Genomic DNA, 25,124 nt, shown 5'->3' with positions numbered 1-25,124 from the left:
CCAAGACGACACTTCCAAGACGACACTTCCGCTACGATCCGCTACGACACTTCTGCGACGACACTTCCAAGACGACACGTCCGCTACGATCCGCTACGACACTTCTGCGACGACACTTCCAAGACGACACTTCCGCTACGACACTTCCGCTACGACACTTCCGCTACGACACTTCGTCACTTCCGCTACGACACTTCCGCTACGACACTTCCGCTACGACACTTCCGCTACGACACTTCCGCTACGACACTTTCGCTACGACACTTCCGCTGCAACACTTCGACACTTCCGCTATGACACTTCCGCTGCGACACTTCGACACTTCCGCTACGACACTTCGACACTTCCGCTACGACACTTCCGCTACGACACTTCCGCTACGACACTTCCGCTACGACACTTCCGCTACGACACTTCGACACTTCCGCTACGACACTGACACTTCCGCTACGACACTGACACTTCCGCTACGACACTTCGACACTTCCGCTACGACACTTCCGCTACGACACTTCCGCTACGACACTTCCGCTACGACACTTCCGCTACGACACTTCCGCTACGACACTTCCGCTACGACACTTCCGCTACAAGACACTTCCGCTACAAGACACTTCCGCTACAAGACACTTCCGCTACGACACTTCCGCTACGACACTTCCGCTACGACACTTCCGCTACGACACTTCCGCTACGACACTTCCGCTACGACACTTCCGCTACGACACTTCAGCTACGACACTTCAGCTACGAAACTTCCGCTACGACACTTCCGCTACGACACTTCCGCTACGACACTTCCGCTACGACACTTTCGCTACGACACTTCCGCTGCAACACTTCGACACTTCCGCTATGAAACTTCCGCTGCGACACTTCGGCACTTCCGCTACGACACTTCCGCTACGACACTTCCGCTACGACACTTCCGCTACGACACTTCCGCTACGACTCTTCCGCTACGACACTTCCGCTACAAGACACTTCCGCTACGACACTTCCGCTACGACACTTCCGCTACGACACTTCCGCTACGACATTGACACTTCCGCTACGATCCGCTACGACACTTCCGCGACGACACTTTCAAAGACGACACTTCCGCTACAACACTTACGCTACGACACTTACGCTACGACACTTCCGCTACGACACTTCCGCTACGACACTTCGACACTTCCGCTACGATCCGCTACGACACTTCTGCGACGACACTTCTGCGACGACACTTCCGCTACGACACTTCCGCTACAAGACACTTCCGCTATAAGACACTTCCGCTACAAGACACTTCCGCTACAAGACACTTCTGCTACAAGACACTTCCGCTACGACACTTCCGCTACGACACTTCCGCTACGACACTTCCGCTACGACACTTCCGCTACGACACTTCAGCTACGACACTTCAACACTTCAGCTACGACACTTCAACACTTCAGCTACGACACTTCCGCTACGACACTTCCGCTACGACACTTCCGCTACGACACTTCCGCTACGACACTTTCGCTACGACACTTTCGCTACGACACTTCGACACTTCCGCTATGACACTTCCGCTGCGACACTTCGACACTTCCGCTACGACGCTTCGACACTTCCGCTACGACACTTCCGCTACGACACTTCCGCTACGACACTTCCGCTACGACACTTCCGCTACGACACTTCCGCTACGACACTTCCGCTACGACATTTCGACACTTCCGCTACGATCCGCTACGACACTTCCGCGACGACACTTTCAAAGACGACACTTCCGCTACAACACTTACGCTACGACACTTCCGCTACGACACTTCCGCTACGACACTTCCGCTACGACACTTCCGCTACAAGACACTTCCGCTACGACACTTCCGCAACGACACTTCCGCGACGACACTTCCGCGACGACACTTCCGCTACGACACTTCCGCTACGACACTTCCGCTACGACACTTCCGCTACGACACTTCGACACTTCCGCTACAATCCGCTACGACACTTCTGCGACGACACTTCCAAGACGACACTTCCAAGACGACACTTCCGCTACGATCCGCTACGACACTTCTGCGACGACACTTCCAAGACGACACGTCCGCTACGATCCGCTACGACACTTCTGCGACGACACTTCCAAGACGACACTTCCGCTACGACACTTCCGCTACGACACTTCCGCTACGACACTTCGTCACTTCCGCTACGACACTTCCGCTACGACACTTCCGCTACGACACTTCCGCTACGACACTTCCGCTACGACACTTTCGCTACGACACTTCCGCTGCAACACTTCGACACTTCCGCTATGACACTTCCGCTGCGACACTTCGACACTTCCGCTACGACACTTCGACACTTCCGCTACGACACTTCCGCTACGACACTTCCGCTACGACACTTCCGCTACGACACTTCCGCTACGACACTTCGACACTTCCGCTACGACACTGACACTTCCGCTACGACACTGACACTTCCGCTACGACACTTCGACACTTCCGCTACGACACTTCCGCTACGACACTTCCGCTACGACACTTCCGCTACGACACTTCCGCTACGACACTTCCGCTACGACACTTCCGCTACGACACTTCCGCTACGACACTTCGACACTTCCGCTACGACACTTCCGCTACGACACTTCCGCTACGACACTACGACACTTCAGCTGCAACACTTCGTCCCTTCCGCTTCGACACTTCCGCTACGACACTTCCGCTGCGACACTTCGACACTTCCGCTACGACACTTCCGCTACGACACTTCCGCTACGACACTTCCGCTACGACACTTCCGCTACGACACTTCCGCTACGACACTTCCGCTACGACACTTCGACACTTCCGCTACGACACTTCCGCTACGACACTTCGACACTTCCGCTACGACACTTCCGCTACGACTCTTCGACACTTCCGCTACGACACTTCCGCTACGACACTTTGACACTTCCGCTACGACACTTCCGCTACGACACTTCCGCTACGACACTTTGACACTTCCGCTACGACACTTCCGCTACGATACTTCCGCTACGACACTTCGACACTTCCGCTACGACACTTCCGCTACGACACTTCGTCCCTTCCGCTACGACACTTCCGCTACGACACTTCCGCTACAAGACACTTCCGCTACAAGACACTTCCGCTACAAGACACTTCCGCTACAAGACACTTCCGCTACGACACTTCCGCTACGACACTTCCGCTACGACACTTCCGCTACGACACTTCCGCTACGACACTTCCGCTACGACACTTTCGCTACGACACTTCCGCTGCAACACTTCGACACTTCCGCTATGACACTTCCGCTGCGACACTTCGACACTTCCGCTACGACACTTCGACACTTCCGCTACGACACTTCCGCTACGACACTTCCGCTACGACACTTCCGCTACGACACTTCCGCTACGACACTTCGACACTTCCGCTACGACACTGACACTTCCGCTACGACACTTCGACACTTCCGCTACGACACTTCCGCTACGACACTTCCGCTACGACACTTCCGCTACGACACTTCCGCTACGACACTTCCGCTACGACACTTCCGCTACGACACTTCCGCTACGACACTTCGACACTTCCGCTACGACACTTCCGCTGCGACACTTCGTCCCTTCCGCTACGACACTTCCGCTACGACACTTCGACACTTCCGCTACGACACTTCGACACTTCCGCTACGACACTTCGACACTTCCGCTACGACACTTCGACACTTCCGCTGCGACACTTCGACACTTCCGCTGCGACACTTCGACACTTCCGCTACGACACTTCCGCTACGACACTTCGTCCCTTCCGCTACGACACTTCCGCTACGACACTTCCGCTACGACACTTCCGCTACGACACTTCCGCTACGACACTTCCGCTACGACACTTCCGCTACGACACTTTGACACTTCCGCTACGACACTTCCGCTACGACACTTCCGCTACGACACTTCCGCTACGACACTTCCACACTTCCGCTACGACACTTCCGCTACGACACTTCCGCTACGACACTTCCGCTACGACACTTCCGCTACGACACTACGACACTTCAGCTGCAACACTTCGTCCCTTCCGCTTCGACACTTCCGCTACGACACTTCCGCTGCGACACTTCGACACTTCCGCTACGACACTTCCGCTACGACACTTCCGCTACGACACTTCCGCTACGACACTTCCGCTACGACACTTCCGCTACGACACTTCCGCTACGACACTTCGACACTTCCGCTACGACACTTCCGCTACGACACTTCGACACTTCCGCTACGACACTTCCGCTACGACTCTTCGACACTTCCGCTACGACACTTCCGCTACGACACTTTGACACTTCCGCTACGACACTTCCGCTACGACACTTCCGCTACGACACTTTGACACTTCCGCTACGACACTTCCGCTACGATACTTCCGCTACGACACTTCGACACTTCCGCTACGACACTTCCGCTACGACACTTCGACACTTCCGCTACGACACTTCCGCTACGACACTTTGACACTTCCGCTACGACACTTTCGCTACGACACTTCGACACTTCCGCTACGACACTTCCGCTACGACACTTCCGCTACGACACTTCCGCTACGACACTTTGACACTTCCGCTACGACACTTCCGCTACGACACTTCCGCTACGACACTTTGACACTTCCGCTACGACACTTCCGCTACGATACTTCCGCTACGACACTTCGACACTTCCGCTACGACACTTCCGCTACGACACTTCGACACTTCCGCTACGACACTTCCGCTACGACACTTTGACACTTCCGCTACGACACTTCCGCTACGACACTTCCGCTACGACACTTCGACACTTCCGCTACGACACTTCCGCTACGACACTTCGACACTTCCGCTACGACACTTCCGCTACGACACTACGACACTTCCGCTACGACACTTCCGCTACGACACTACGACACTTCCGCTACGACACTTCCGCTACGACACTTCGACACTTCCGCTACGACACTTCCGCTACGACACTTTGACACTTCCGCTACGACACTTCCGCTACGACACTTCCGCTACGACACTTCGACACTTCCGCTACGACACTTCCGCTACGACACTTCGACACTTCCGCTACGACACTTCCGCTACGACACTACGACACTTCCGCTACGACACTTCCGCTACGACACTTTGACACTTCCGCTACGACACTTCCGCTACGACACTTCCGCTACGACACTTCGACACTTCCGCTACGACACTTCCGCTACGACACTTCGACACTTCCGCTACGACACTTCCGCTACGACACTACGACACTTCAGCTGCGACACTTCGTTATGAAATGAGAACGAGGGAAAAGTCTGTTCGCTAAATATTCGATAAAAGATCAAATGTTTCCTGGACCTGAAAAAACCTTCTTAGTTTGTGTAGAATTTATTTTCTCTGGAGGTCGCAGCCCTGTTAACGATGTCCCTCCCACGAGGACACTCACCTGTCCCACGGTCACGAGGACACTAACCTGTCCCACGGTCACGAGGACACTCACCTGTCCCACGTTCAAGAGGACACTCACCTGTCCCACGTTCACGAGGACACTCACCTGTCCCTCCCACGAGGACACTCACCTGTCCCTCCCACGAGGACACTCACCTGTCCCTCCCACCGTCACGAGGACACTCACCGCCCCACGTTCACAAGGACACTCACCATCCCACGTTCACGAGGACACTCACCGTCCCTCCCACGGGCACGAGGAAACTCACCGTCCCTCCCACGGTCACGAGGACACTCACCGTCCCTCCCAAGGTCAAGAGGACACTCACCGTCCCTCCCACGGTCACGAGGTTGCTCACCGTCCCTCCCACGGTCAAGAGGACACTCACCGTCCCTCCCACGGGCACGAGGACACTCACCGTCCCTCCCACAGTCACGAGGACACTCACCGTCCCTCCCACGGTCAAGAGGAAACTCACCGTCCCTCCCAAGGTCACGAGGACACTCACCGTCCCTCCCACGGTCACGAGGACACTCACCGTCCCTCCCACGGTCAAGAGGACACTCACCGTCCCTCCCACGGGCACGAGGACACTCACCGTCCCTCCCACAGTCACGAGGATACTCACCGTCCCTCCCACGGTCAAGAGGAAACTCACCGTCCCTCCCACGGGCACGAGGACACTCACCGTCCCTCCCACAGTCACGAGGACACTCAGCGTCCCTCCCACGGGCACGAGGACACTCACCGTCCCTCCCACAGTCACGAGGATACTCACCGTCCCTCCCACGGTCAAGAGGAAACTCACCGTCCCTCCCACGGGCACGAGGACACTCACCGTCCCTCCCACGGTCAAGAGGAAACTCACCGTCCCTCCCAAGGTCACGAGGACACTCACCGTCCCTCCCACAGTCACGAGGACACTCACCGTCCCTCCCACGGTCAAGAGGAAACTCACCGTCCCTCCCACGGTCACGAGGACACTCATTGTCCCTCCCACGGTCAAGAGGACACTCACCGTCCCTCCCACATTGATGTTGAGGGTGAAGTGTTTGTTGGGGGACACAGGGAACTGCTCCTCGTCCTCTTCGTGTTCGTACTCTGCGTAAATGTCATAGATGTCCGGGCTCATGTCCTGTGTGGGACAAAGTGTGGGACAAAGTGAAATCTTTATCAGCATAAATGGACTATGACTTACTAACTCCTGAGTCGCTCTGCTGAGTTAGTCTTCAGAAGTCTTCATGAGTTCAACTGCAGAGGGAAAGAAACTGTTCTTGTGGTTCTGGTCCTGATGGACTGTGTCCTCCTGCCTGAGGGGAGTGTCCTCCTGCCTGAGGAGTGTCCTCCTGCCTGAGGAGTGTCCTCCTGCCTGAGTGGAGTGTCCTCCTGCCTGAGTGGAGTGTCCTCCTGCCTGAGGAGTGTCCTCCTGCACTAGCTCATGGGCGCAAACGGGACGGAAGTTACAGAGTCCAATATGGCGGGCGGAGTTGGCGCTTCCCCTGCGGGTGGAGTCGGCGGAGTCGGCGCTCTCCCTGCAGGTGGAGTTGGCGCTCCCCCTCTGGCTAGAGTCAGGCACGTTGAGCTGGGAGAGGTTGTCCTGAGTTGGGAGAGGTGGCCACAGTGGGGGAGGAGTCAGATCTAAAGTAGGAGGAGTTGAGTTCTTGGGCCAGTTTTCTGTCGTCTGCGCAAGGGGGGGCTCTGGGCTTGTTGTTGGTGAGAAGCCGGAGCCCACTCCACACAGAGGCGGGGCCACTCCACACAGAGGCGGGGCCACTCCACACAGAGGCGGGGCCACTCCACACAGAGGGTTGTCTGTAATATCCAAACACGCACGTAGCTCCTCCTCTGCCTCATAGGTCCACCTCTCTGAAGTCCTCACTACAGTTTTGCAGAGCATTCAGAGCTTCAGGAGGAGGACGCACATGTTGTGAAAGCTTCTGGAGGAGGACGCACATGATGTGAAAGCTTCTGGAGGAGGACGCACATGTTGTGAAAGCTTCAGGAGGAGGACGCACATGTTGTGAAAGCTTCTGGAGGAGGACGCACATGTTCTGAAAGCTTCTGGAGGAGGACGCACATGTTGTGAAAGCTTCTGGAGGAGGACGCACATGTTCTGAAAGCTTCTGGAGGAGGACGCACATGTTGTGAAAACTTCTGGAGGAGGACGCACATGTTCTGAAAGCTTCAGGAGGAGGACGCACATGTTGTGAAAGCTTCTGGAGGAGGACGCACATGTTCTGAAAGCTTCTTGAGGAGGACGCACATGTTGTGAAAGCTTCTGGAGGAGGACGCACATGTTCTGAAAGCTTCTGGAGGAGGACGCACATGTTGTGAAAGCTTCTGGAGGACGCACATGTTGTGAAAGCTTCTGGAGGAGGACGCACATGTTGCGAAAGCTTCTGGAGGAGGACGCACATGTTGCGCAAGCTTCTGGAGGAGGACGCACATGTTGTGAAAGCTTCTGGAGGACGACGCACATGTTGTGAAAGCTTCTGGAGCAGGACGCACATGTTGTGAAAGCTTCTGGAGGAGGACGCACATGTTCTGAAAGCTTCAGGAGGATGACGCACATGTTGTGAAAGCTTCTGGAGGAGGACGCACATGTTCTGAAAGCTTCTGGAGGAGGACGCACATGTTGTGAATGCTTCTGGAGGAGGACGCACATGTTGTGAAAGCTTCTGGAGGAGGACGCACATGTTGTGAAAGCTTCTGGAGGACGCACATGTTCTGAAAGCTTCTGGAGGAGGACGCACATGTTGTGAAAGCTTCTGGAGGAGGACGCACATGTTCTGAAAGCTTCTGGAGGAGGACGCACATGTTGTGAAAGCTTCTGGAGGAGGACGCACATGTTGTGAAAGCTTCTGGAGGAGGACGCACATGTTGTGAAAGCTTCTGGAGGAGGACGCACATGTTGTGAAAGCTTCTGGAGGAGGACGCACATGTTGTGAATGCTTCTGGAGGAGGACGCACATGTTGTGAAAGCTTCTGGAGGAGGACGCACATGTTGTGAAAGCTTCTGGAGGAGGACGCACATGTTGTGAAAGCTTCTGGAGGAGGACGCACATGTTCTGAAAGCTTCTGGAGGAGGACGCACATGTTGTGAAAGCTTCTGGAGGAGGACGCACATGTTGTGAAAGCTTCTGGAGGAGGACGCACATGTTGTGAAAGCTTCTGGAGGAGGACGCACATGTTGTGAAAGCTTCTGGAGGAGGACGCACATGTTGTGAAAGCTTCTGGAGGAGGACGCACATGTTCTGAAAACTTCTGGAGGAGGACGCACATGTTGTGAAAGCTTCTGGAGGAGGACGCACATGTTCTATAGAAAGATGCTATAGAACCATATCATCCAAACAGAGCTCTTCGCTCTCAGAATGCCGGCCTTCTGGTGGTGCCAAGAGTCTCTAAAAGTACTGTAGGAGGTAGAGCGTTTAGCTACCAAGCTCCTGTGTTATGGAATCAGCTCCCGACCCATGTTAAATATGCTGACACAGTCTCTTCATTTAAGTCCAGGCTTAAAACGTTCCTCTTCGAAATCGCTTATGGTCAGAGTAGTTAGGAACATAAAGATAAACCCACAGCTTCAGCTACGCTGCCCTAGGAGTAACTGTGCTGGGGGAAGTATGACAGCTTGAGCACTATCCTCTTCTTCTTCTGACTACTTATGCTATCAAACAATATTTATTTTTTGATTCCACTTGCAAACTGTTCACCGCCTTCTTTTCTTTCTCTCACTCCTGAGGACCTGTGGACCCAGATGCCCCTCCCCTGGTGAAGTGGTCCCTGCCCTGTGTGGACGGTCCCTCATCTGCCTGAAGAGTGGCTCCAGTTCGCCTCAGTCGGTCCCTCTTCTGCCTGAAGAGTGGGTCCAGCTCGACTCAGACGGTCCCTCTTCTGCCTGAAGAGTGGGTCCAGCTCGACTCAGACGGTCCCTCTTCTGCCTGAAGAGTGGGTCCAGCTCGACTCAGACGGTCCCTCTTCTGCCTGAAGAGTGGGTCCAGCTCCAGTCTCCTCGTGTCCGTCTGTCCGTCTGTGAGAGTCGGATTTCTCCTTCACTGGAACTCCTCCAGGTTTCTACGCTTTTTTCCCAAAGAGGTTTTTTTTTGTAGTTTTTCCTGGCCGAGAAGGAGAGTCTAAGGACAGAGGACCCTGGGACATCGTCCCTCGCCACCACAGACATTGTCTGACTTCATCGCCACCACAGACATTGTTGATTCATTTCTCCCTGTGGCCCTCAGAGGCAACTGTTGTTGTGATTTTGGGCCTTACAAAAATAAATTGATTTGATTTGATTTGAGTTCTGAAAGCTTCTGGAGGAGGACGCACATGTTGTGAAAGCTTCTGGAGGAGGACGCACATGTTCTGAAAGCTTCTGGAGGAGGACGCACATGTTGTGAAAGCTTCAGGAGGAGGACGCACATGTTGTGAAAGCTTCTGGAGGAGGACGCACATGTTGTGAAAGCTTCTGGAGGAGGACGCACATGTTGTGAAAGCTTCTGGAGGAGGACGCACATGTTGTGAATGCTTCTGGAGGAGGACGCACATGTTGTGAAAGCTTCTGGAGGAGGACGCACATGTTGTGAAAGCTTCTGGAGGAGGACGCACATGTTGTGAAAGCTTCTGGAGGAGGACGCACATGTTCTGAAAGCTTCTGGAGGAGGACGCACATGTTGTGAAAGCTTCTGGAGGAGGACGCACATGTTGTGAAAGCTTCTGGAGGAGGACGCACATGTTGTGAAAGCTTCTGGAGGAGGACGCACATGTTGTGAAAGCTTCTGGAGGACGCACATGTTGTGAAAGCTTCTGGAGGAGGACGCACATGTTGTGAAAGCTTCTGGAGGAGGACGCACATGTTCTGAAAGCTTCTGGAGGAGGACGCACATGATGTGAAAGCTTCTGGAGGAGGACGCACATGTTGTGAAAGTTTCTGGAGAAGGACGCACATGTTGTGAAAGCTTCTGGAGGAGGACGCACATGTTGTGAAAGCTTCTGGAGGAGGACGCACATGTTGTGAAAGTTTCTGGAGGAGGACGCACATGTTGTGAAAGCTTCTGGAGGAGGACGCACATGTTGTGAAAGCTTCAGGAGGAGGACGCACATGTTGTGAAAGCTTCTGGAGGAGGACGCACATGTTGTGAAAGCTTCTGGAGGAGGACGCACGTGTTGTGAAAGCTTCTGGAGGAGGACGCACGTGTTGTGAAAGCTTCTGGAGGAGGACGCACATGTTGTGAAAGCTTCTGGAGGAGGACGCACATGTTGTGAATGCTTCTGGAGGAGGACGCACATGTTGTGAAAGCTTCTGGAGGAGGACGCACATGTTCTGAAAGCTTCTGGAGGAGGACGCACATGTTGTGAAAGCTTCTGGAGGAGGACGCACATGTTGTGAAAGCTTCTGGAGGAGGACGCACATGTTCTGAAAGCTTCTGGAGGAGGACGCACATGTTGTGAAAGCTTGTGGAGGAGGACGCACATGTTGTGAAAGCTTCTGGAGGAGGACGCACATGTTCTGAAAGCTTCTGGAGGACGACGCACATGTTCTGTTGAGGCTTTAGAACATGTATCACTGAACATTAACTCGTTCATAAACCTGAAACGCCTCGAGTGATGATGGAATAATCCAGTTTCTTAAAAGCTTATTTTATGAAAAATTTGTCCAATTAGATTTTCCAGACGTAAAATCCACAGAAGCATCTCAAAAGTTTAACAAATACATTGTACATTTAACTAAAGGCAAATCCGGAATTTAAGATTTGATCTGAAAAATCCACAGAAAATCAATGTATTCACCAAAGATCCGACTTTGTGACAATATTTCTTATGTTTAATAGTGAAGCAATCGAACTTTCTGCCCTTGAAATTCAAAAGTTTTGTTCATATTTAAATCCTGAACATTAATCTGACCCTGACCTGGAGCGAGGTCCAGGGCTTCAGGCTGGACACGTGGAGCAGGTCCTCGTGCTCCGTGCAGCTCCTGAACAGGCTGTGGCTCCTGGTCTGCGGCGGGCCCCTGGTCTGCGGCGGGCCCCTGGTCTGCGGCGGGCCCCTGGTCTGCGGCGGGCCCCTGGTCTGCGGCGGGCTCCTGGTCTGCGGCGGGCTCCTGGTCTGCGGCGGGCCCCTGGTCTGCAGCGGGCGGAGCATGTTGCAGCACTGAGCGCTCTCTGCTCTGAGCGGCTGCACACACTTAAAGAATTTAATCCGCATCATCTGCCATTTCTGCAGCTTTTCTCCTCAGCATCAGTGGGCGGAGCAACAGTGACTTCTTTGTACTGTTATGTGCAAAAAAAAATCCTCAGTTCTCGTTTAGACAGAGGAACCACCCCGTCCCTCCGGCCCGTGTCCCACATAGACAGAGGAACCACCCCGTCCCTCCGGCCCGTGTCCCACAGAGACAGAGGAACCACCCCGTCCCTCCGGCCCGTGTCCCACAGAGACAGAGGAACCACCCCGTCCCTCCGGCCCGTGTCCCACAGAGACAGAGGAACCACCCCGTCCCTCCGGCCCGTGTCCCACAGAGACAGAGGAACCACCCCGTCCCTCCGGCCCGTGTCCCACAGAGACAGCTGCACAGTCCAGAAGACTTATTTTTCAATCAGTTTTTCCACAGTTCTAACACATAAAACACAAGACAGAAAGAGCAAAGTCCATTAAATTAAACAAAAATGACAGCACAACAAATGAGTCCAGAGTCTTTCAAAATGTCCAATGTTTCACATGTTTTTATGGCAATTCTATCATTTGGGTGGAGTCAGGCAGGAGTTTTGAGTAAGAACATAGTTCTGAAATCAGGTGTGACGGTGTCAAAGACGAACTCTAGTGCTTTGATTTCAGTCCAATATTTCTGAGCAGGACAAACACGGTGGTAATGGTTTGCATCCTGGTGCCACAGTTTCTCCAACAGTTGGAATTTCCTTGCGAATAATGGGACCAGGAGTGTTTTTGGAGGAATGCTGCGCCCAGTCACTCATTGTTGACTATTACTGTCATAGCAGGAGTAAGTCTGCATGATCCATGCCTTTGGCATGGGCTAGTTCACTGTATGTGCCAGGGGCGACGGGGTGCCAAACATGCGGGCGCTGGTCGAACAGGGGCAGTGGCCCCTCTGCCCTGCTGGGGCTCGGGGCTCCGCCCTGCTGGGGCTCGGGGCTCCGCCCTGCTGGGGCTCGGGCCTAAAAAAAGAGCTCAATTATTAACAAATTAGAAAAGGGGGATCTGTGAGGAACTGAGTCATGGTTTCTCTTCTGGTGACGGGTAAAAAACATGCTGAAAACAGCAGCAGAGGCAGAAGTGCTGGAGGAGGCGGCTCCATGAACGGGAGGAGCTAAACCCTGGTCTGCAGCTGTGGAACCGGCCAATGGCAGAGCAGACGAGTCACTTCATTAAAATGTTTGTAGTTGGCTCAAATTCCCAATAAGCTCAGCCTTGACCTCAACCTTGACCTCTGCAGTAATCCAGAGTGACATGTGCAAACGTGCAATAATCCTCAGCACCAGGCCCACACACTGGGCCTCCGAGGCCCACACAAGCTCTTTCAGTCACTCAAGGACAGCTCGGCCTATCGAGAGTAAAACAAATATACATAGATCACCATTTCACATTTTGTCTATTGTCTATTAAGTACTGCAAGTATAGTAAGTACTGCAAGTATAGTAAGTACTGCAAGTACAGTACGTACTGCAAGTATAGTAAGTACTGCAAGTATAGTAAGTACTGCAAGTACAGTAAGTACTGCAAGTAAAGTACTGCAAGTATAGTAAGTACTGTAAGTATAGTAAGTACTTTAAGTATAGTACGTACTGCAAGTATAGTAAGTACTGTAAGTACAGTACGTACTGCAAGTATAGTAAGTACTGTAAGGTTAAGAACGTCCTCCCACTTGTGAAAGAGGGCGGGGCATTCAAGTTTGATTAAAACATTTTTTTCAAACATGACACGATGCATAAGTGTGGGTAAGTTTGATATCATATTTTAAGAGTAGAATGGGGCACCAGCCGGATAATCTGCATTTAACTACTCTATAATCAGATATCTGAATTAATTAATACAAAATTAATTTGCTCGTTGATCTGAAGGTTTGTGAGAACGTAACCGTGACATTGAGCCCTTTTCTGGAAATGAAGGAACACTTTACCAAATGTGGTTTATGAAGATTTATTGACCAATAATTAAACGGATAAATATGAATCAGGAATATGCAAATGAGTCGATCACAGATGGAAACAATAGACGTGATGGTTCTAGATCTATCTGTGTGTGTTAGAGTTAAGTCTAAGATGATATTATCAGCCTGTTAAGTGCAGTATACGAACAGAACCAGAAGCTGTGATCCTGAGGAGACGGGTCTGTGGGGTCCAAGAGCCTGTGTGGGGTCCAAGAGCCTGTGCGGGGTCCAAGAGCCTGTGCGGGGTCCAAGAGCCTGTGCGGGGTCCAAGAGCCTGTGCGGGGTCCAAGAGCCTGTGCGGGGTCCAAGAGCCTGTGCGGGGTCCAAGAGCCTGTGCGGGGTCCAAGAGCCTGTGCGGGGTCCAAGAGCTTGTGTGGGGTCCAAGAGCTTGTGTGGGGTCCAAGAGCCTGTGCGGGGTCCAAGAGCCTGTGTGGGGTCCAAGAGCCTGTGTGGGGTCCAAGAGCCTGGGTGGGGTCCAAGAGCCTCTGCGGGGTCCAAGAGCCTCTGCGGGGTCCAAGAGCCTGTGCGGGGTCCAAGGGCCTGTGTGGAGTCCAAGGGCCTGTGTGGAGTCCAAGAGCCTGTGTGGAGTCAAAGAGCCTGTGTGGGGTCCAAGAGCCTGTGTGGGGTCCAAGGGCCTGTGTGGAGTCCAAGGGCCTGTGTGGAGTCAAAGAGCCTGTGTGGGGTCCAAGGGCCTGTGTGGGGTCCAAGGGCCTGTGTGGGGTCCAAGGGCCTGCGTGGGGTCCAAGGGCCTGCGTGGGGTCCAAGAGCCTGTGTGGGGTCCAAGGGCCTGTGTGGAGTCCAAGGGCCTGCGTGGAGTCCAAGGGCCTGCGTGGAGTCCAAGGGCCTGCGTGGAGTCCAAGGGCCTGTGGGGTCCAAGGGCCTGTGTGGGGTCCAAGGGCCTGCGTGGGGTCCAAGGGCCTGCGTGGGGTCCAAGGGCCTGCGTGGAGTCCGTGTCCTCCTCAGAAAAGGGCCGTTGCAGTGAGTCACAGATGTGGCTGGCAGTGTTGAACCTGAACACGTTCATGAACTTTGGTTCATGATTGTGGTGAACGTGAACCGACCGAACAGTATTTCTGCTGAAGAACGATAATGTGAACGTGTTCATTCTGGGGTGAACGTGTTCATTCTGGGGTGAACGTGTTCATTCTGGTGTGAACGTGTTCATTCTGGGGTGAACGTGTTCATTCTGGGGTGAACGTGTTCATTCTGGTGTGAACGTGTTCATTCTGGTGTGAACGTGTTCATTCTGGGGTGAACGTGTTCATTCTGGCGGCTGTGAACGGCAAATCCGTTCTTTTTATTTCATTCAATAAAGTGTCAGATTCTAGAGACTTCCAGGTGAAAAACACGGTTAAGTTTCCCCAAAAGAGCCTGTGTCTGAAGTGTGAGCTCCAGTGGTAGAGGTGATAGTGGCACAGCGCACTGCACATGTGCATCACAACAAAAGCAGCGACAGCGACAGAGCAGCAGGAGTTGCCCTGTTACGAGAAGCTCCATGAGTTTTATGATGCGGCCGGTGAGACTGGAACAATAACATTTGTGCTGGTGGGATTCTATTGATATGAAGATGAAATATGAGTTTCAGCATTAAACTGTTACAATAATTGCTGCCTGTGGTTGTATTTGGGCTGTGGAAATAGTTTAGAAACATTATTGCAGTGCGTGCAGTGAGTGCGTTCAGTGCGTGCAGTGCAGTGTGTGCAGTGTGTGCAGTGCGTGCAGTGCAGTGTGTGCAGTGTGTGCAGTGCGTGCAGTGCAGTGTGTGCAGTGAGTGCAGTGCAGTGAGTGCAGTGCAGTGAGTGCAGTGTGTGCAGTGCGTGCAGTGCAGTGTGTGCAGTGCTCACGATGGAGAATCTCACACGAGTCGAAGTTTCAACAACCGCAGGCCTTTATTTCCCAATGACACAACTCTCCAGTCGCACAAACTGTACAAGGCTAGAAAACGCACAGCACACACACGCACACACACGTGTACACACACACACACACACACACACACACACACGCGCAGGCGCACGCAGACGCATACAAAAGAGTGTGTCACAAACTGGACCTGAAGGAGAAAAATGTATACAATCTTTACATGAGAAGAAAGGGCTCAAAGTGAAGAAGAGAAGACGAGTCCTGATGGAGCTGTACCAGCGCTGCCATGGCAACACACGGACCACATGGCAACACACGGACCACATGGCAACACACGGACCACATGGCAACACACGGACCACGTGGCAACACACGGACCACGTGGCAACACACGGACCACGTGGCAACACACGGACCACGTGGCAACACACGGACCACGTGGCAACACACGGACCACGTGGCAACACACGGACCACGTGGCAACACACGGACCACGTGGCAACACACGGACCACGTGGCAACACACGGACCACGTGGCAACACACGGCCCACGTGGCAACACACGGCCCACGTGGCAACACACGGACCACGGACCACGTGGCAACACATGGACCACGTCTGTGTCTGAATCTGTCCAGCAGAGACTTTGTCAAACGTGAGGAAGAAAATAAATATCTGGGTCAGAAATGAAACTTAAAGAACATAAATAATGAACTGAAGTGATTGGCACATGGACAATATCATAAAGAAGCGCTGGGCGTGTCCATCCTCAGCTCTTTTAGGTGCAAAGTCCCTGTGCACTTTCAAAGACGTGCGTTCTGATTGGACCGTTTGCCTCGTCCAGGGCCGTGTGCAATGTGGGGGCCCGTGATCATAGGCAGGGGGCCCGTGATCATAGGCAGGGGGCCCGTGATCATAGGCAGGGGGCCCGTGATCATAGGCAGGGGGCCCGTGATCATAGGCAGGGGGCCCGTGATCATAGAAGGCAGGGGGCCCGTGATCAGGACAAGTCGTCGTCTGTGCTCACGATGGAGATCTGAAAGGACAGGAGACAATATGTTATTCATCATTTACACATGTTATGAGTTCAAAGCGTTATAAAATGATCAGGTTCTTATCAAATACAAGAACCTTGACCTGGTTCATACCTAATTATGGGCCAATCCACATGATTAAAACTTCCATCAAGTTCTTCTCAGTCGTTCCATTATTCACCCCAAACACCCGTTTTTATCATTTAAAATGATGACGACGACGACGACGACGACGACGACGACGACGACGACGACGACGACACGTTTGTGGACTGATGATGATGTCGAATGTAGAATAGAATTGTGTTTGTGTTTAATGCCTGAAATCGTTTCCTCGATGGGCGAAATGCTCTCCTGAAGTCTGCCCCCCCCCACACATACACAACTACTCTGCCCCCCCCCACATACACAACTACTCTGCCCCCCCCCCCACATACACAACTACTCTGCCCCCCCCCATACACAACTACTCTGCCCCCCCCCCACACATACACAACTACTCTGCCCCCCCCCACACATACACAACTACTCTGCCCCCCCCCACACATACACAACTACTCTGCCCCCCCACACACATACACAACTACTCTGCCCCCCCCAAACATACACAACTAATCTGCCCCCCCACACACATACACAACTACTCTGGCCCCCCCCCACACATACACACAACTACTCTGGCCCCCCCACACACATACACACAACTACTCTGGCCCCCCCACACATACACAACTACTCTGCCCCCCCCACACACATACACAACTACTCTGCCCCCCCCCACATACACAACTACTCTGCCCCCCCCACACACATACACAACTACTCTGCCCCCCCCTCTGCCCCCCCCCCACACATACACAACTACTCTGCCCCCCCCACATACACAACTACTCTGCCCCCCCCCACACATACACAACTACTCTGCCCCCCCACACATACACAACTACTCTGCCCCCCCCACACATACACAACTACTCTGCCCCCCCCACACATACACAACTACTCTGGCCCCCCCACACATACACAACTACTCTGCCCCCCCACACACATACACAACTACTCTGCCCCCCCCCCACACACATACACAACTACCGCACACGCCGCACAGTATTTGAGAATTAAAACTCAAGTCTGCTTCATGATAATCCACGGACTGTTGTGTGTGTACTGTGTGTACTGTGTGTACTGAATGAGGATTAGTGAAGGTCAGAGGGGGCGGGATTAAAGTGCACATAAATAAAACAATGAATAACATCTGCACACGGCACGACAACGTCTGAATGTGACACTGAATATGACTGACCGGTGTGGCAGGTGTGGCAGGAGTAAAACATGTTTTTTTCTTTTATATAGAAGGATTCAAAAGCTTTGACGTTTGGTTAAGATCGCATTACTTTGTCCAATATTTTCAAAACTGTTATTTCTACTTCCAGGCCAACACCCAAGGGAACGAACACCCAAGGGAACGAACACCCAAGGGAACGAACACCCAAGGGAACGAACACCCAAGGGAACGAACACCCAAGGGAACGAACACCCAAGGGAACACCCAAGGGAACGAACACCCAAGGCATAGGTGTCAAACTCTGGCCCGCCGAACATTTCAAATTTATATCTAAAAAAATAAAAATGTTTTTATTTAAATTGATTCATAGAACCCTAGTTACATCCGTAACCGTTTTATGGCTAAAACTACGCGCCCCACAATGCCGCCGGTGGCCGCCCCTCCCCCATGGGGCTCTGCTGCACTGCCGTGTGAGCTGCCCCTCCCCCACAGGGCTCTGCTGCACTGCTGTGTGAGCTGCCCCTCCCCCACAGGGCTCTGCTGCACTGCTGTGTGAGCTGCCCCTCCCCCACAGGGCTCTGCTGCACTGCTGTGTGAGCTGCCCCTCCCTCACAGGGCTCTGCTGCACTGCCGTGTGAGCTGCCCCTCCCCCACAGGGCTCTGCTGCACTGCCGTGTGAGCTGCCCTTCCCCCACAGGGCTCTGCTGCACTGCTGTGTGAGCTGCCCCTCCCCCACAGGGCTCTGCTGCACTGCCGTGTGAGCTGCCCTTCCCCCACAGGGCTCTGCTGCACTGCTGTGTGAGCTGCCCCTCCCCCACAGGGCTCTGCTGCACTGCTGTGTGAGCTGCCCCTCCCCCACAGGGCTCTGCTGCACTGCCGTGTGAGCTGCCCCTCCCCCACAGGGCTCTGCTGCGTGAGCTGCCCCTCCCCCACGGGGCTCTGCTGCGTGAGCTGCCCCTCCCCCACGGGGCTCTGCTGCACTGCTGTGTGAGCTGCCCCTCCCCCACGGGGCTCTGCTGCGTGAGCTGCCCCTCCCCCACGGGGCTCTGCTGCACTGCTGTGTGAGCTGCCCCTCCCCCACGGGGCTCTGCTGCACTGCTGTGTGAGCTGCCGAGGGAGAAGTGCACTTTTGAGCAGAAGTTTAGTGGTGTCAGTTCAGGTGAACAGATAACTACACAGATGTGGAAATGTTAGTTACAACATTTAAAAGTTTTTTAGATCTTGAGAAGTTTATGTTGTTATAAAGTCAAATATTTATCTCTGTAAGATAAGATAAGATAAGATAAGATAAGATAATCCTTTATTGTCCACACATGGGGAAATTTCATTGATACAACGCAGGTAGAACTGTAGATCAACTCTGAAGTTGTAATGCACATAAACTGAAGCACAATATTGGTGAAATTACACTTGTTTTTCTAAATACATTTCAGTTTATGAAAACAAACGTTTTGTATTTTTTTTTAATCGATCCAGTAATTGCTTCAAAACAGCGTAGGCTTTATAAAGCTATTTATTTCTTATATTTTTAATAGTTTTATGTTTTACGTTATGTTCGGCCCGCGACCCAAATGAGTTTGACACCCCTGACCCAAGGGAACGAACACCCAAGGGAACGAACACCCAAGGGAACAAACACCCAAGGGAACGAACGCACAAGGGAACGAACGCACAAGGGAACGAACGCACAAGGGAATGAACGCACAAGGGAACGCTACAGGAGCTAAACAAACAAAGCTCACTGTCCACGTCTCCAGTGGAAAACAGACCGGCTCACAAGCTAACTGGGCTAACAAGGCTAACGGGGCTAATGACAGTGTACGCGGACTCACAGCAGGGTAGGTGTGGCCCACGTTGGCGCTGTGCCTGGAGATGTCGATGTTCAGGTCCTCCTCTGTGGTCTTCAGGTACACAGGGTTGTCAAAGTTCATGCTCTTTTGGTTCTTCAGGGTCCAGTTCCTCCACATGAGGTAGGCCCCGACGACCGCCATGGCCAGGACCACTGCACAGTCAAAGGACACAGGTGAAAAGTACTCTCCTCCTCAGAACCCCAGAGTAGAGGAGAGAGTGAAGTACTCACGGACAGGAAGGATGGCCCAGGCAGCAGCCGAGCCCCGCGGTGTCGAGTCCACAAGGATCGGTGTGCTCACGTTTACTCCTATTGAACAAGAAAAAACACAAGGAACACCACAAGAGTCAAGACAAAATATGGAATCAAAATGTAATTTTTTTTAAATTTTTTATTTATTTAAGGACATAGCATTTACATTGGACAAACCAGATGCAATGTTTTAAGTGTATATAGCAGAATATGCTAATCAAAATATTAAAAGGCTACACAGAAACCTATTCTACACAAACCAATTCAAATAAATTGGTCTCAGAGGACTACAAGGACTCTCCCTCCTTCGTTCCGTCGGGTTAAGGCTCCTCGCTCATGGCCCAAGCCAGAGAGAACAGTGGGGCTGCACAGCCGCCGCGCAGTTCCGACCCCCACGACTTGTGCAAACGCGCTGTGGAGAGGCTGGAAATCTCCTGGCCGCACGTCGCGGCGGAGGCGCTACGAGGGGAAGAAATTGCCCCATGCCATGCGAGTAGCACGGCAACTTCTCCCGGTCTTTCTGGAGCTTCTCGAGGAGGTGTCAGTCTCAGAGTCTGTCAGAGGGAGGACATTTTGGACATGCCGATGGTTCCGGAGGGAGTTTTTGGCTCTGCACTTGCCTTCATGCAACAGAGATGCCAAGCCAGGAAGCGGGATTACGAAGCACTCCAGCTCTGTCTTCCGTGCAAGATGGCCGCTGCTAAGACAGGCCTAAGGTCAAACACACCTTGAGCGGATTCCAGGCCTGACTTTACATTCCAATCCGCATCCCACGACGGCCAGCGCCAGAGGCCCCTGCCACAGCACTGACTGGCCCCCTGGTGGTCAGACGTGCGTGGCTGAGACTTTTGGACAAGGACGACACAGTTCTGAGTTCGCCAGTCCCTGTCGTTACCAGTGTGCCACAGGTGGTTTCCCCTGGTGTTTTGTGCCCCCCTCGGCCCATCCTGGACCTGGTGCACTTTCTGCGGCCCCCAGCCAAGAAGGAGAGAGATTCGGATCAAGTGTCGCTTATCCAGGCACAAAGCCGAGAGCGCAGTGCATTACAATAAAGAATATATATATCAAAAGCCTCAGTTTTTTGCGAGGCACACTGCGATCCCACCCCTGGCCACCAGGGGGAGCAGCCATTTTTCCTCAGGGACCCCGGCACACTGTCCCAGCACTGTCAGGCCGCGCATGCTCAGTCCTTCCTGGCACCACCGACAATCCTCCGCCAGCAGAGGGCGGCAGAGGATTACGGATGACTGCACCAACAGCAATGCCGCACATTCAGTGCTCCGCTCCGTCTCAGAACAGAAAGCTGGAGAAAATGCACAGAATCAGAGTGGGTGCTGAAGACGGTAACCAGAGGCTACAGGCTTCAGTTCGCCACTGCGCCTCCCACATTCAATGGCCTGATTCCTTGTCAAGCTCAAGGGAATTCTGCTGTGATTCTAGCAGAGGAAATTTACTCTCTGCTGGACAAAAAGGCGATACCGATAATACCATCGGATCAAAAGCGGAGCGGCTTCTATTCCAGGTGTTTTCTTGTCACAAAGAAGGGGGGAGCAGGCTCTGATCTGAGAACATTGAATTCATATCTCAGGAGATACAAGTTTCGAATGCTCACGCACTCGGCTCTGATTTGCTTGATCTGTCTGGGCCCGACTAGTTCACGCCAATCGATCTGAAAGATGCGCATTTTCATATCCCAATATATCCGCCTCACAGAAAATATTTAAGGTTTCTGTTCCAAGGCGTGGCGTACGATTATACGGTGCTCCCTTTCGGCCGCTCTTTGAGTCCGAGAGTGTTTGTCAAATGTATTGAGGCGGCGCTGGCTCAGAGCAGGGCATCCGCCTGGCCACGTATCTGGACGACAGCCTCCTGCTGTGACCGTGCCAGCAGGAGCCAGTCGCTCACACACAGATTGTACTCGCTCACCTGCAGGACATAGGATTTGTGGTGAACACAACCAAGAGTGTCTTACAGCCTGGTCAAAGCATCGCTTTTCTGGGTCTGACAGTTACATGACCCGCCTCTCTCCGGAGAGGGTGCGCACGTTCACAGACGCTTTGGACCGTTTCACCCCGGGTAAACAGGTTCTGTACGGTCTTTGCCTCAGACTCTTGGGTCTGATAGCGTCGGTGATCCTTGTGGTAAAGCTGGGCAGGGTTTACATGCAGAGTTTCCAGCTCTGGGTGCGCACACTCCAGCTGGATCCCGTATGTCACCGGAGGCGCACGGTAACGATTACTCACCGGTGCACGCTCGCGTTAACCCTGTGTGGAAAAGGAAGGGTCTTATAACGAGGGGGTGAGCCTTACTACGCTCAATCGCCAGCTTGCACTTGCATCTTCTCTTTGAGAGCGACACATGTACCTGGCGTACAGAATGTGGGTGTAGATCTGCTCTCCCGGGGAAATCCCTTGTACGGGGAGTGAACCCGGAACCCCAGATTTGGATAAGGTTTGGTCACACAGCAGTGGATCTGTTTGCGTCGGGGAGAACTCCCACTGTCCTCTGTTCTTCTCCCCGCACAATCAATGTGCGTCACTGGGATTAGACTCGCTCTGCCACGAGTGGCCCCGGGTACCACTCTATGCTTTTCCTCCACTCGCGTTGATTCCCCCCACCCTTCACAGGGTGAGGGAACACGCCTGTCGCTGACACTGATTGCCCTGCACTGGCCATTCATGCCGTGGCTGGCGGAGGTGAAACAGTTACTGCAGGGGCGCCCTTGGGCCCTTCCCCAGGGCCTCCTGACACAAGCGAAAGGGCAGATATTTCATCCACACCCCGAGCGGCTCGCGCTAAAGGCCTGGCCCCTGAGTGGCTGAACCTGACCGCGGCTGGCCTGCCTCGGAATGTTGTAAATACTATTCAGAGCATCCATGAGGTCCCCCTATGACCATAAGTGGAAAGTTTTTGAGGAGTGGTGCCTTAAAGCGGGAGTTTTCCCTTTTGAATGTCCGCTAAATGTCATCTGGTCATTCTTGCAGGACCTTATTGATAAAAAGGCGTTCTCCACTATCAAGGTTTATCTGGCTGCGCTTTACGTATGCCATGTTGGCTTTGAGGGCAAGACGGTGGGCCAGCATTCGCTGGTTTGTCGATTCATGAAGGGTGCCAGGAGATTGTCGCCTGTGTCCAAACCCATGTCACCATCATGGGATCTGGCGGTTGTGCTACAATCTCCCTGTCTCAAGGTGACCTTGCGGCCTAATGGGTGCATGTACCCAGGTGGATGTGGATGCTTTTTGGCCCCCGCCCCACACTTCTGAGCACCTATGTTGAAAGGGGTGCCCAGGTCGATCGCAGAGGCATGAGTCGATCGTGCCGGAAAGCTCGGGAAAGCTCAGCTCCGGAAAGCTCAGCTCCGGAAAGTGCAGAAGTGCACGATGTGTAACGCAGAGGAAGGAGAGAGGAAGTTCAAGTTAAGCTCAACCTTCTATCAATAGTGTAGTTGTGGTCAATATATTTTATTTTGAAAATCCTCAGCTGTATTAAATGGTCGAGTTAAACAGCAGATTTTCTCTCTCCTTTTTATATTGCACATTTGTAAATGATAAACAATATTAGGCTCATGATGAAAGCCAAAATTGTGTTTCTATTGCCCAATTATGGTTAAACAAAAATGAAAACCTGTTTAATATTGACAATAAAAATAATACTAAATGATACAATCATTTAGATCTATAGTAGATCTTCGGGCTCTAAAATGTCATGTAGCTTCTCTCATTATGAAGCCGTTTTAGATCAATATTGTGCTTCACAATGAACAAAATGTAAATATATCATCGTAGGGTCATTGTGATGAGATATGGATGTTGCATTGTGATAGTTATTTACTTTCACTAAAGCAAATATAACGAACGCCACAAAGAGACAAAACTAGACACTAAATCCTTGATAAAGCCTTTTTGAACAATCAACAGTCCATTTCCAACAAATGGAGCTCGTTATTTTTGCAATATATTTAGTTGTTGCAATGATGGCTAGTGCAATAATCATAAAAATAATAATGCAGTAAAATATAGCGTTAAAGCCGGGAAAAGGCATAAGTCTCTTTTAAATACTAGAATGCTCTATAGAACAGATCTCTCAAATTCTAAATTAGAGATTTAATTTGCCCCTACAGTAGGATTTCAAGTAGGGCTGAGCGAGATGACAAACATTCATAATTTCTCTCCCTATCACCATATACAGTCATTTTATTTTGTCTTTTTAAAAACAAAAAGAATATTAACCTGCATTTTCCATATCTCAAATATTCTCTTACATCATCACTTTGATTTACGTGGTCAATACCATAAGTTATACATCATTTTAAAGCTTATTTTCTCAACAAAACGAATATGTCATTGATTTACATTGAATAATTTGCCCCAAGAAGCAATTGCCAATAGTTTGTGGGAAAGTCTCAACTTTTACAAACTCACGTCCTGTTTGTGTTTATGACAAAACAGCTTTAATTCTGTTCATCCTTGTGCTCCTCTTTTAACCTGTTCCCATCCACCTCTTAGGCCCTGTGCACGCTGGTGGGACCCAAATGGCATTGCTTATTAAAAGAGGATCTTACAGCCCATATGCAAGTGTGATGCATCATTAGAAAGCTTAGGCCTTCTAGTTTCTGCAGATGTGCACATGTCACACTGTCAGGGCTTCAGAACTCACACTACAGAAGCATAAACATAAACCAAACATCCTTTTTTAGTAGTAGAAAAAGCTTCAGTTGTTTCATCTGGACTCAGTTAGAAAAATAGACGTTTCAACTTCATCCAAGAGTCATTGTCAATAAAAGAATTTAGGTCGAGAACTCCGATATTTATACTATTCTGTGGTAAGTCCAGCCCATTGGGAGGAGCCTCCTGAAGAGGAAAGAGTTGTTTGTTTCAACTGAAACTTACCCTCTTGGTATCTACCGAGCCTATTCAACCCTTTAATGGACTCTTAGTCTCCCCTTTGTCTTTGTGAGACCCTGGCTCACCCTGAGGACCTGAGGACATCTAAATGTCCTGGTCCTCTCCCTCTCCAGGGGTTCAGTATCCCATTATAAATAACAGGAAGATTGAACCTTAGACCTCCGTTTCTGTTTAAAGAAGGTTTTTCTTTTTTAACAAAAATAGCTTCCTTAACTCCTCTTTCAAACCATCTTTTCTCCTGCTTCAAACCTTCACCTCACGTCTTCAAACGAGTGATTAGAGGCTTCAAGATGGAGATGCACG

General features: G+C 52.0%; 2 protein-coding genes across 2 annotated transcripts in view; both read right to left on the bottom strand.

Annotated features, from left to right (window-relative positions):
• LOC140368051 (potassium voltage-gated channel subfamily V member 2-like) overlaps nt 1-6,608 on the bottom strand; it is a 42,612-nt gene extending 36,004 nt beyond the window's left edge. Inside the window, exon 1 of the mRNA XM_072454913.1 lies at nt 6,495-6,608. Within this exon, the coding sequence (XP_072311014.1) occupies nt 6,495-6,608 (114 nt within the window). The remainder of the gene's footprint in view (nt 1-6,494) is intronic.
• An 8,893-nt stretch (nt 6,609-15,501) lies between these two features.
• vldlr (very low density lipoprotein receptor) overlaps nt 15,502-25,124 on the bottom strand; it is a 43,672-nt gene continuing 34,049 nt past the window's right edge. The window contains exons 7-12 of the mRNA XM_072455243.1: nt 22,956-23,184; nt 22,279-22,658; nt 21,020-21,217; nt 19,894-19,995; nt 19,646-19,815; nt 15,502-16,530 (exon numbers count right to left, since the gene is read on the bottom strand). Of these exons, the coding sequence (XP_072311344.1) occupies nt 16,495-16,530; nt 19,646-19,815; nt 19,894-19,995; nt 21,020-21,217; nt 22,279-22,658; nt 22,956-23,184 (1,115 nt within the window). The 3' untranslated portion in view covers nt 15,502-16,494. The remainder of the gene's footprint in view (nt 16,531-19,645; nt 19,816-19,893; nt 19,996-21,019; nt 21,218-22,278; nt 22,659-22,955; nt 23,185-25,124) is intronic.

The sequence above is a fragment of the Eucyclogobius newberryi genome, unplaced genomic scaffold, assembly GCF_026437365.1.
Source record: "Eucyclogobius newberryi isolate DKJ021-1_F unplaced genomic scaffold, fEucNew1.0.hap1 SCAF_2, whole genome shotgun sequence".
In the NCBI taxonomy this organism is placed as follows: Eukaryota; Metazoa; Chordata; class Actinopteri; order Gobiiformes; family Gobiidae; genus Eucyclogobius; species Eucyclogobius newberryi.
This window is presented reverse-complemented; position numbering and strand designations above follow the sequence as displayed.